Below are 13,265 nucleotides of genomic sequence, written 5' to 3' on the forward strand. Positions count from 1 at the left end.
AAGGAGCTTTAATTATAACATTAAAAGATCTAAAGGAGTGTTTAGAGGACTAGAGAAGCGAGAGGCGTATCTTAGTACCTGCGAATAAAGTTATAACGTTTAGATTAATATAAGAGAGGTTTAAACTTAGGGATAAAAATAAGCTAAGAGTTAACCTAAGATACTAAGCATATTACACGCTATTATAGATCGCATATATAGATAATATATATAATATATACAAAGTACCTAAGAACAAGTACTAAAAGTACCCTATAAAAATATATTAGTTAGCAAAAGAATAAAGGTATTAAAATGCTAAGTATATATATAGTTAGCATCTAGTAGAAGTTTAGGAGTTAGAAGACTTAATACTTTAACCAGAAAAATTCCTTACGGAAGAATGCCTAGATAAATAATAGTAGTGGAAATGCCTAGAGAATATATATCTATAGTATATTAAAGACAAAAAGCGAACTAAGTATTGGCCTAAGTTAGACTAAGTACAAGTAGGATTAAGTAGCTAATAGTTAGGAAAAGTAGAGGCCTATAGAACTAAAGGGAGCTAGTAGTAGAGCCTTAGACCCTTAAAGGAATTTAAAAACAGTACCTAAATTTACGAGTTAATTGGCAAGATTAATAGTTTAAGGCATTAATAGATAATAGAGTAATAAGGAACTATATCTTACTAACAGCAGTTAAGAAAATAGGACTACTATATAGGCAAAAGGAATAGCCTTACCTATTAGTGACGATTTTAGGAGATCTAATAGCCTATAAAGGAGGGATTATTAATCTTAAAATAGGACCTATTTAGTTAACCATTAAAGGGAGATAAATTAAGATGTCTTTTAATATATTACTATTAGGGGATAATAAGGCAGTACTAGAAATGCCTTAGTTACAGAAATATAACCTAAAAATCGATTAGATTATAGGTTAGGTTAATATTAGAGATACTTAATGCCATACAATGCGATAATAAGCTAAGTTAGTATAGTACTAAGTCGGAGCGATATATAAAGAGACTAAGTGGAGCTTAAGTTATATACTAAGAAGATACCACAAGTATAGTAAGAAACTATAGTCACTAAAAAGTAAGAAGCTGTTAAAGTATATAGTATAGGACTATAAGATAGAATTAGAACTAGGAATAAGTTTAAGGTTCTTTCTAATCTATAAGCTTACTAAAGAAGAAAGAAGAGCATTAAAAGAGTTTATCTAAGAAAATTTACAAAAAGGATATATTAGGCCATTACAGTCATTAGTGGGTTATCCAGTACTATTTATACTAAAGAAAAATAGCAAACTAAGGCTGTATATTAACTATAGATAGTTAAATAGCATTACTAGGAAGGATAGATATCCTTTACCCTTAATTAGCAAAATCTAAGATAGGATAGGTAATGTGTAAATCTTTATAAAGATAGATCTAAGATAGGCGTACTATTAGATTAGGATTAAGGAAGGCAACAAATAGAAGGCAGCCTTTAGGTTAAAGGAAGGACTATATAAACTATTAGTTATGCAATTTAGGCTTATAAACGTACTAGCAATATTCTAAAAGCGTATTAATAATGTGTTAGGAGAATACTTAGATGAATTTATTATGGTATATCTTAACGATATTATTATCTACTTAATAACTAAGGAAGAACATGGGGAATACGTTAAATGGGCCTTAAGGAGACTATAGGAAGAATAAATGCTAGTAATAATTAAGAAATACGAGTTCTTTACCAGGAAGACCGATTTCGTTAGATTTATTATTAAACTAGGCCAACTTAGTATAAATCTAAAGAAGATTAAGGCTATAGTAAATTAGTAAGAACCAGAGAACGTTATATAGTTAAGATTATTTCTAGGGTTTTATAATTACTATAGAAGGTTTATAGCATAATAGTTAAAGGATATTAAACTATTTACGCGGTTAATAAAGAAAGAAGAACTATAGGTATAGGGAAAGGAGCAATAGGAACTCTTTAGGAAAGTTAAAGAGTTATTTACCTAAGAACTAGTTCTTAAGATCTATTAACTAGGACTAGAGACGGTTATAGAAATAGATGTATTAGACTATATACTAAGGGCATACTTTATATAGAAATATTAAGATAGATGGCACCTAGTGGCATATTATAGTTAAAAGATAACACTACTAGAGTTAAACTATAACATCTATAATACGGAGTTATTAGGTATAATTGCAGCACTAAAGAAATAAAGAGCATTCTTATAAGGCATAGAGAAACTATTTATAGTTAAGACGGATTATAAAAACCTAATAGGATTTTTAATAATAAAAGAACTTAACTAAAGATAGGTTAGATAGGCAGAGATGCTTATAGAATACTATTTTAAGATTTAGTATACTAAGGGTATAGATAATATACGGGTAGACGCTCTAAGCTATAAAGCTAAACTATAGAACAATAAGAAGCCGTTAGGGGCTTTACTATAAAAAGATACAGACAGATTAATTAGGTATAATTATCTAAAGATTATAGCAACTTAGAAAGAACTAGAGAAAGTTTATAAATTACTGGAAAGCTTTTAGGTATAGAGGATTCTAAAAGTATAACTAGAAGATCTATAGATAGATATATACGAAAATTAAGAAGCGAAGTATATCCTAAGGAGTATAGCAGAGCAATTTATAGAAGACTTCTATAAGGGATTAACTTAAGGACATAATAGGGCTATAGGCTTAGTGTTAAAACTCTAGGAGGAGTATATTATTAATGAAATTTAAGGCTTAGCGCGAAAAGTTATAAAGGAATATCTAGATTGCTAGAGAAATAAACTAATAAGGTATAAGCTATATAGAGGGCTACAACCTATTAAAACACTAGAGAAACTATAGGAGGTTATATTATAAGACTTTATTATTAAGTTACTAAAGTTAAGAGATCCTATTACCGGATAAGATTATAACGCAATCTTAGTAATAGTAGATAAGCTTACGAAGTGGGGATACTTTATAGTATATATAGAAGAAATCTTAGCGGAAGATATTGCTAGAATCTATATTAAAGAAGTATTTATAAGATATAGAGTACTAAGTAAAATTATATTAGATAGGGATTTAAGATTTATAATAGTATTCTAGAAGATATTCTTAGCAGAATAAGGAGTTAGAGTAGTAACTTTTACCGTATATTATCCGCAGACAAACGGTTAAACGGAAAGATTAAATTAGATACTAGAGTAGTATCTAAAACATTATATTAATTATGTATAGAATAATTAGGTATTGCTATTACTAGTTATATAGTTTATATATAATGTAACACTACAAGAAGGAATGGGTATGTTACTATTTAAGGCGAATTACGGATATAAGCTAAGAATATCGCTATTGCTATATTAAGTAAAAAAGACGAGTAGTATAGCTAAGTAGAGGATAAAGATATTAATAAATCTTTATATAGACCTTATGGAATTAATAAAAAGAGTATAAGAGAGAATAAAAAGGTACTATAATGCTAAGAGATCTAAGGGACTAGATCTTAAGGAGGGAGATAAAGTATGGCTACTATACAAAAATTTCAAGAGTTAATAACTAAGTAAGAAGTTAGACTATGTTAGGCTAAGACCTTTTAAAATTAAGTAAAGGATTTTACCAGTTATATTTAAGTTAAACCTACTAGCCAAAATAAAGATCTACCCTATATAATATATTGCAATACTAGAGCTAGTATATAGGAGTATTAAGCCACCGGTCTATAAAGCAGACATATATAAAGGACAAGAAGAAGATAAATAGTAAGTTTTAAAGATCGTTAATTATAAGGACATTAACGATAAAATATAGTATAAAGTTAAGTGGATAGGCTACACTGAGACTACCTAGGAGCTACTAGAGAATTTAAAGAATGCTATAGGAAAGGTATAGGAGTATCGGAAGAAATTAGGTTAGGTAGTATTAATAAAGAAGGATTGCTAAAAAATAAGTTACCTAAAGGGGACCTAAGAAGAGTAGTTGCCAAACTACTTAGATCTATTTCCTTCTCTATTAGAAGAGAATTTATTTTTTTATTACTAAGTTCCTATAGACCCTATTTTATAAGCTTCTACTCCTTAAAACGGACCTTCTTACGCACTTTCTTAAGACGGATTAGTTAAGCGGACGCCGCAAGACAAGACTTAAGGGCCTATTACTAAGTATCGGCAGCCTCCCGTTCCGTATTATAGGAACAGCATAATTTAGTAAGAGTAATAGACAGTTTATTATCTAGCCGCGTAGCAGTAGATTAAATATAAAACCCTAAAACAAATTAATTAGGGAACTAGACGACTATTAAGAGTAATAGGTTATATATATTTAGCATTAGAGACGAAGTAAACGTTATAGGACGAATAAATATTTGCTTTAGTATACTCTAAATAAAAGGACGGTTATTATAAAGATGGATTCGCCAATATAATATAAACTAACCCTTTTTTTAAATAACGAGAATATGGAGACGGTATAATCTCACCTAGAGATAATATTATAGTAATAGTGCGAATACGACAAGCGGTTAAGGAAGAAGAAATTGCTTTAGGTATAATAAGCAATAATAATAACTAAGTTAATTAGATGGATATTATACCTTTAGTAAATGACTTAGAGATATTAGGAATCTTTAAGGATAAAGATAAAGGGGAGGGAGATAATATTACGGACGCTTTAAGTATAATATTATAACTACTTAGGGAAGAGTTAAAAGAAGCTAGTTAGTTAATTTAGGTATAGTCTAGGATAGAGCCGGTAAAGCTATATAATGAGGAATGGTAACTAAGGTTATATAATGTGATCTATATAATCTATAGGATCTATATAATCCGTAATAGAGTAAATAAAGCGTACGTATATTATATATAAGGAGGATTTTATAGGAGTACAGTTGTGTATTTAAGGACCCTTAGTCCCTACTTAGATAGTTCCTTCCTTATAGTAATTCTTAGAATATAATTAGAGTTAATCTATTAGGCAACCACCCCACTAATTATTATCACGTTGTTAACTTTTGTACTTGCATTTCCTACACACCTAGCCCATTGACGAGCTTATCGTAGTTCCTGCTACAAGGTTCCGTTACAGGGATAATATAATTTAAAGCCCTTTAATATATAAAGTAGCCCCCTAAAATTTATGTATTAACTTTTAGAGACTTTATTTTATTATATTGTAGAGGAAATCCCCTTATAAAATTGCCAAAACTAAGATTTTTGCTTATACTTTTAACAAAACTCGCCAAACGCTCTCAGACGTGATTTTGGTAGATGTTAGTCAACTTGTTAACGGGTCGAAGGAACATCCGCTCCAATCAAATTCACGTCTAAGCTCGCTGAGGTAAAGGAGGTAATATACCTACGCGTAGCTGACATAAGCTATACGCGAGGTGTACGCAAGAGCACAGGGCTCTTCTATAGAGGCCCCTATAATAGGGTTCCGTAACACCAGTAGCTTAACGCTTATAATCTATAGTTAATTAGAAGTTATAGAGACGGTAAGGCATAGGCTAAAGGAATAGAAAAGGTATAATAAGGGAAATCTAGCGCTCTACTAAGGGGGGACTCCTACCTTTATAGGTCTCTATAGGGCTCTAGCGTTCTCTTATTCTATTATCCTATTATCCTATTATCCTATTATCTAATTATATTATATTATATTGTACTACATATTTCTTATTCGGCGAAGGACAATAATAACACTCCTATTATACAATAACGTCGGCTAAGAACAGCCGCTTAAGAAAGGGAGGGCAATTGTGAGGCCATAGAGACGCACTTGCCGTAACCGGCTTAGCGCAGGCGAGGCGCCTATAAAACGTAGTCGCCCCGCACCAGAGAATAGCAGAATTCAGTTCTACAGTTCTACTTCATCAAGAATCAGATACCTATTGCATTCCGCTACTGTTATCACGTTGCTACATACCCTTTGGGCCTTGGCGTCCTAACACCATAACGCGTTTATAGCCGTCCTTATCCTTAAGGCTTTACTATTTGTCCGCATACGCGTTTACCCACTTTACAAGCTTATCCATTATCTTATCTGTGTAAAATAGATTAAATAGCGCCATTAGATCACTTATATTGGTATTTAGGGGAAGGGTTGGCTTACCATGGGCGTTATAATCGTCTATAATAAAGGGTTCAAATTTAGGCAGCTGCCAAGGCTCCGGGGGTAGTTCTTTTGCTACACGAGCTAGAGGAACGATGTATTTAGTAGTTGGACAATATCAGGATCAAGGAAGGCACGATTAGAAGGCATTGTAGTTGATTAATTGATAATTGAGTTAACCTATATTATCTGCGAAGCTTCTGTGTAGATCTGATTCTGGTGTTCCGCATGGACCACCTGCAGTAGGACGTAGTATAAGGTATGCCGTACGGGAGGAAGGGGGGACGCCGGAGGTAGATGTCGTGAGTCCGAATAAGCCAAACGTATATAGACGCGATGGCCGTTTTTAAGACGCGATAGTCGTTTTTAAAGCTTCCGTTAGGGCTCACCCTGCCAGCGAAAAAATTCTCCACGTCGCAGCGCCGACGCTGCGCAGCTGTACACACGTCTCTGCGTTTGCTTTGGCAGTCTATTGGCACGATCCTGATAGAACGCCGCTAGCCGTCTGCCAGGTTCCCGGGCTCCACCGCGTGGAGGTGCAGAGGCCGATTTTCATAGAGCCCTAGTAAATATATTACCTAGTCTATAAAGTTGGCTAATTTTAGTGCAATTTTGAGTGCTCGTTTAAAAGTGCCAAGCTTTTGGGTCAGCGCACACATCTATTCTCAACGAACTTCGCGAAATCAACCACGACTTTTGACGACGAGTAGCGACACATCAACCCGATCCTACTAACATATTCCCAGAAGATCCCCGTCATGTATGCGCACACGGAAAATTTGGGCCTACGACAAAGCTAATGCTTTTGCAGGCTCATCCCAAAGGCCGATCGCAAGAAGATCCACGAGTAAGTTTATCCTTCCCACTCTTATATCCTAATCTAACGCATGCGTTTAGGTACCTCTTCCGTGGTATGTATTAAACATCTGTAGAAAAGCGCGGCATCTTGCCGTTATGTTAAGAAAGAAAGGCTGACATATGGTCACCGCTATAACAGAGGGCGTTCTCGTTGCGAAGAAAGACTTCAACCTCCCCAAGCATGGTGAAATCGACACCAAGAACCTTTTCGTGATCAAGGCTTGCCAATCGCTCACCTCCCGGGGCTACCTTAAGACCCAGTTCTCATGGCAATGGTACTACTACACCCTTACACCTGAGGGTCTCGACTACCTCCGTGAATGGCTCCACCTACCGGCTGAGATCGTGCCCCAGACGCACATCAAGCAGCAGCGATCACACGCACCTCCACGCGGTATGATGGGCGGTGATGACCGTGAGAGGCGGGGAGGTGGACGTGGTGGCCCCCGTGGTGACCGCGACCGCGGCGATTATAGGAGACGCGATGCGGGCGAAAGCAAAGAGGGTGGCGCACCGGGAGAGTTCAAGCCTGATTTCCGTGGTGGTTTCGGTACGTTCAGAAATATTCCGTCTATTTGCCTTTCCTCCGCTGTTGAGGACGCTAGTCGAAATCTGCCAACTAACTTCCCCTCCAGGTCGTGGCCGTGGCGCTGCCCCAGCTTCTTAGACGGCATACCTGCATCCACCTTACTACACCTACTCCACATCATACTTTGTACTTTCTCTAAGAGGGTCGGTTGGGTCGGACGGTAGCGTGTTCGATCGAGTGACAGAAATTGCCGGGGTTGCATAGGTCGAAGGGGGCAGATGACACTGCAAACACTTATCTCACATCTGTGTGAAATAGAAAATACAGATGCCCATTCTCGCCGACGAGAAAATTCTTGATCACCGTGTAGTATGCTAATCGCGACAACAGGTAATGATGAAGTACTTCTAGTGAGACAGTTGCTCTAAGAAATATTACAGGCAAATTTCGGGTATATACCCTTTTACAATTTGCTCGCCAATGCTCTGATGCATATTCACTTCACTTTATCGACCAAACCCCTCACAATATGTACTGGGACCACCCAAGTTATGCATCCCCATTTGCTTACTCCAACACCCAAACCAGCTGATAACTCCATATAACTCTCCTCTCAGCTCTCATCCGGTCAAATCCCAACACACTAAGGCAGTACCTGGTCCCAAGCGCACAGTTTTCCGAGCTCGTATACTCCGTGGGATTATGACTCACTCCATCTCTGCACGGCACAAGTGTCATGCTTGTCGACTCACTTAGATGTATAGACGCTATCGTGGCCAGCACCACTCACCATCTCTTGAGTCAGTTCACCGGAGCCTAGCCCAAGCGCGGACGCCGCAGCTTCAGTGACAGCTTTGATGCAGTCCGGATGGAACCTGACAGCAGGGGAAACGCTATCCGTCGTGATTTTAATACTGCACGGCCATCCCTTCGTGACCGACTCATTCAGCGAACCCGCACCCTCGCCTGCAGCGATCTTCTCAAAATCAGCCATAATCTGCGCCTCCAGCGTCTCAACGGTGCTGTCCGCCGGCGCGCGGGTATCCAAACTATACCTCATGCTCTCGAGCACCGTATTCGTCGAGCCGGGCTTCAGATTCGGAACCCCCGTCGACGCCAGCGCAGCATGCGCCATCGCCAGCCGATGCGACTGCAACACCATCTTCGCCGCCGCGAGCAGCAGATCCGCGCGGTTCCCGAAATCCATCGTCCCCGTGTGGCACGCGCGGCCCGCAACCTCGACCATGTACCAGCGGTACGCCCGGACGCCTTTCACGATGCCGATTTGGCGGTGCGAGGCCTCGAGCAGTGGACCTTGCTCGATGTGCAGCTCGAAGTGCGCGGCCATGGGGACGGCGTCGTGGCTGCAGGGCGTGCTGCCTAGGCAGCCGATGCACGAGAAGCTGGAGGAGAGGGTCGCGGTGCCTGGGTGCACTTCGCGGAGGTTGTGTGCGGTGGAGAGCGGGATGCTGCTGGCCCAGATGCCGGAGGAGAGCGTGGAGATGGGAAAGCGGGCGCCTTCTTCGTTTGAGGATGGGTTAGCTTGCGTTGTTGTCGTTTCTGGGGGGTGCAGGTTACTTTGTCCAGTTGACGACGCCTACTGGGTATTCTGTCTCTACCCAGTTGTCGGCGAGCACCTTCAGCATCTCAACTCCTGCTGTGACGCCGAGTATGCCATCGTATCTTCCGCCGGTGGGCTGGGTGTCGAGGTGCGAGCCGGTAAATGTGAGTGGGGCGTCGTTACGGAGGCATGGTCGCACGGCGAAGATATTGCCCATGGCATCGATGGTAGTATGGCAGTCCAGTGCTTGAATTGCCTCGACGAACCAGTCTCGAGCTTGCTTGTCGGCGTCGGGGAGGGCCAGGCAGCACATGCCTGTTTCGGTAAGTGCGCTTTACGAAGAGAGCAGTATGTTGGCTATGTCATTATTTTCCGGCATATATTCAAGAACATTGAGGCTTTCCAGATATATTATCAGAAGTCGCGAGGATTAGGCGTCGCTGTATAGAGACATTGAAGTCATGCCGTACCTCCCCCACCTCTCTTCTGTACCCCACTGGCACGTAATGTATATCCTCCATAAGTCTGTTCTGGTCGACTTTCAAGCTGGATAATAGCTGTTCGTTCATTTCCTTTGTCTGCAGTTGCCATCTTGACGAGCCCGAAAATGTGCGCCGCTCTTGGCCGCGGAAGAGCTCTCAGTGTCACGCATGGCCTTAGCCAGCCTTTCCCCGCGACGCGGAGAGCTGCTAAGGGGGCCTTCATCGCGGGCAATGCCATTGGGTATGTGTATGAAGATATGCAGGGGGCATTGGATTTGTTATTCCAGACAAGCTGCTGCTAGTTACTGCCTTTCCGGACGGCGCGCCGAGGTGATGGTATGACATCAGTGAGGGGGCACATATACTTCCTGATAAGGCATATCAGTCCCTGCAGCCGAGAAGCGCCCTCTAGCTCTCAGTGCGTGTCGATGCGGCGGCTTAACATCACTTTACCGGTATCCTAACATACGTGTTTCGAGGCCCATTGACCGGCCGTGACTTGTGAATAGAACACGGATGTCGCCTCATTACGGTCGCTTCCGCGGTGACTGCAACACGGAGTGAGGCCGGCGAGGCCCACCGGAAATTTTCATTGGAGCTAATATATACATCCCGTCTCGGATCAGGAGTCCAGCAGCGTCCGTATCCCGAGAGTTCTTTTTGCGGACATTTCGATATCCTCTTGCAAACAACGGAAGGTGTTACTCTTGGAGACATCAAAAATTATGTTAGCCTAGGCACTTGACTCCTGGACTGCGTGCACAAATGAGGAAAGAATCTTTTTTATTGTCAAACTCTCATTATGCAATTCTACTACGATTATTGTTCATCCGGTCAATGTCTCTCAATGATCTCTTTCGGACTTCGTAGTCGAGGCCTATGAGGATAATTAAACGTAATGACCCAGCATACCTTTCTCAGAACATTATACTGTACAGAAAGGTCAGCCTTTCCACTAAAGAGGTATCCTAGGCTCTTCAGCAATTAAATTCTTCGGGAAACTAATCTATCGCGAGCTTGAATGGTGTTAATGCACCTTCGAATCCTGTTCAAACTTATGATGGCTTTCTTACCTAGATTACCATTTGGAGCTACCCCATTGGTGAGTAGAGTAAATGTTCTAGAGGGCTAGATCTGTGATAGCAGGCTATTCTATTATTGTTTAATTAACTAAAGGTCCATTAGGATTAGTTAAAAATGTTAAATATAACACTTTAACAGAATATAATGTAAGGATCATATGCTTCCTAACCAACTCAGTCTCACCGCATCCACATAGTGACTCATAAATTCCATTTCCCACAAGCGTACAAGGACTTAAATTTCCGCCTTCCTTACACGCATGGCAAGATCACGGGTCCTATATAGTTACAAGGAGCCTGAGTTCTGGACTCCACCTCAACTGTACAATCCGTTCTTGGCCAACTCTATTTTGTACCTGATCTAGTATCTCATTCGGGAACTTCATCGAGGCTCTTGATACACTCATGTTCGATTGAGTGTCCATTTTAAGTGCCGAGGCTTCCACCCCACCACATTATAGAAGAGCCGAAGTTCCATGAGGCTTTGGATTAATATCACTGCCTAAGTAGGATTTTGTAATTAGAGTTGCTAATAAAAAAACAAGCAAGCCCGCACAGGTCAGAGTCTGGTCGGAGAACTCGTGCAAGGCGCCTTTACTGGCCCGTCCCGTGAAGCCGTGCTAGGTGTTTTAGTGGCCTAAGCGGGTTTGCTTGTTTGTTTATCAGCAACTCTAAATTTTGTAGGACTCAATGTAAACCACTAGTTGTCTCTGATTCGTGCATGCACACCAACATGTGTCGACCGAGTGGTGATGTGGTCCGAATGGCAATTACGAATCGTCGTCGTTAGCATCGTCATCAGCTTTTCGCCACCTACCTCACGTACATATAGAGGCCCTAGAGCCACCGTTAATATACAGACTTCTCATCCTTGATTTCCCAATCGACAACATGTTAAATCAAGATACGAGCATATCTGAGCATGGTACCAACTCTCATTAAGCTACCCACTCTTGACAATTGAGTTGCAAGGTAAAGAAACCCGCTTTCAATAAGCAGTAATTCAGGATATGAACGGGAACACATTGATGGCTTTCTCCGGTGATCGGCAATCTGAGCGGCAGTTGAGTACCTGACGAAATACAAAAAGTAATCAGCAGTTCAATGAAATGTCAAAATATAATCATCAACTCCACTTTCACCCCTACGAGGCTCCAGCTGCTCCCATATTCAATGCCAACCAAGTAGCAATGAGGGGTCTGAGGCGTTCGTTTTTAGCCGCTTTGGCAGTGCCACTTCGCTCTCTGGCTCCCTCCTCCTTTTCTCTGCGAGACCAATCGCCTGTGCCTGGGACAGTAGACGGCGAGCATCCCGAGTTAAGATCGCAGGAAACGACGAGTCAAGAGCGCCTGATAGGCTGTATTTGGGTTGAGCAACCTTGTTCAATATAATCTGAACGCGCTCCGAGTTTAGAGTTGATTCCGCGCTACCCTGAGGGGGGTTTCCTGAGGACCTGACAGGCCATACTACCGATGGCGCTGTCGTTTCTACACCCGGCCAGTTAGGAAGTGTTGCTAGCTCTAGCTCATTACAAGTGCTTGAAGAATGTAGCACGATAGAATGACTGTGCCGCTCCGATACCAAATCAATCTGGGATTCAACGTGGTGGATTGAAATAATTCCATTTCTCTGGACAGTCCGCGTTATTTCTGCTTTGTTACCTTCGAATTTGATACCGTTGATTGGAGTTGCATAGGCTTTTGTGGCCATGGTAGTGCTAAAACCCGATGAAACAACTTCTCTAGGGTATCTACGATAGCCCATTCCCGTCATCGACGAGATTGTAGGTAGGAATTGAGGGATTTCAGGAAGTGGTTGCGGCTGTGGGATCGTTAGGTCTGGTTTTAAATCTTGCAGCCACGCAAGGCTCTCGCAAGGTAGGAAATAGCAAGTTGAATGAAGCGGCGCGCTTCTTGTCACGAACAGAGTGCCATCAGAATGGAAGCTGATGTCTGTGGCGAAGCCAAGGTGGTACAGTCGGGCGTTTTCTAAATTTAAAACAAGCCCCTAGTGCTTGTTATAATCGCAAGGAGGGTAATCTTACCATGGAAATATATGCAAAGGATCGCAATATCCTTACACTTGAAGGCAATTGCAGGTCCTAGGGGATGCCAAGCAGCTTTTGGCCAGATCATATCCTGACCTTCTTCAACGCCGCAAAGCCGTTTGCCATTCGCTCTACTCATTATTGAACCAAAAGATTGGCTCTGTGGGTTAGCGCTATAAATTGTAATATAGTTCTTGCGTTTGTAATGTTCTATACAAAATATTGTATTCCCGTCTGGGCTGTAGATAGTCCAAAACCTCGCTTGGACAAAGCTAATATAAAGCGACAGGAGAAGGGAGAATGTGAGATGTTCCACGGCCCCGCTTGGCCAATTAGAAGTGGAACCATGCTTCAAGTAGTGGACCTGGTCCAAGACAACGAAAGAGCGCAGCGTTGGGCTGATGGCAGTAGGAAAACTAACATTCCAACCTTTTTGCAAAGGCAAGGCTGTTTTTAGCTGTTCCTTAACTGATTTTATTGATATTGGCATGCTGACGTTCATTTGACGACTGGGCTGCCCTTCAAGTGACCAAATTTCATACCGGGCAAGCCAGCCAGAAGAAAATTTACCGATGCGCCTAAAGGTTACATTCATCGGATCTTCTTTGGTCATCTTTTCGT

The 13,265-nt window shown here is 41.1% G+C and overlaps 3 protein-coding genes across 3 annotated transcripts; 1 reads left to right on the plus strand and 2 right to left on the minus strand.

Moving 5' to 3' along the window:
* Nucleotides 1–6,749: 6,749 nt before the first annotated feature.
* On the plus strand, nt 6,750–7,869 carry K441DRAFT_192289 (40S ribosomal protein eS10). Its single transcript, XM_067640439.1, has 5 exons — nt 6,750–6,845; nt 6,897–6,932; nt 6,983–6,996; nt 7,083–7,493; nt 7,579–7,869. Coding segments are annotated over exons 1-5 (495 nt in total). The 5' UTR covers nt 6,750–6,843; the 3' UTR covers nt 7,611–7,869.
* A 170-nt stretch (nt 7,870–8,039) lies between these two features.
* K441DRAFT_688591 (Zn-dependent exopeptidase) lies at nt 8,040–10,000 on the minus strand (the record flags this gene model as incomplete). Its single annotated transcript, XM_067652210.1, has 5 exons — nt 8,040–8,219; nt 8,263–9,069; nt 9,110–9,365; nt 9,526–9,652; nt 9,985–10,000. 5 exons carry the CDS (start codon nt 9,998–10,000, stop codon nt 8,040–8,042), a joined length of 1,386 nt encoding a protein of 461 aa, XP_067501515.1.
* A 1,767-nt stretch (nt 10,001–11,767) lies between these two features.
* On the minus strand, nt 11,768–13,257 carry K441DRAFT_727833 (uncharacterized protein; the record flags this gene model as incomplete). Its single annotated transcript, XM_067654163.1, has 3 exons — nt 11,768–12,585; nt 12,642–12,817; nt 13,187–13,257. The coding sequence occupies 3 exons, from the start codon at nt 13,255–13,257 to the stop codon at nt 11,768–11,770; spliced, it is 1,065 nt and encodes a 354-aa protein (XP_067501516.1).
* Between the last annotated feature and the right edge of the window lie 8 nt (nt 13,258–13,265).

This window comes from Cenococcum geophilum (genome assembly GCF_001692895.1).
Source record: "Cenococcum geophilum 1.58 unplaced genomic scaffold K441scaffold_34, whole genome shotgun sequence".
Taxonomy (NCBI): domain Eukaryota; kingdom Fungi; phylum Ascomycota; class Dothideomycetes; order Gloniales; family Gloniaceae; genus Cenococcum; species Cenococcum geophilum.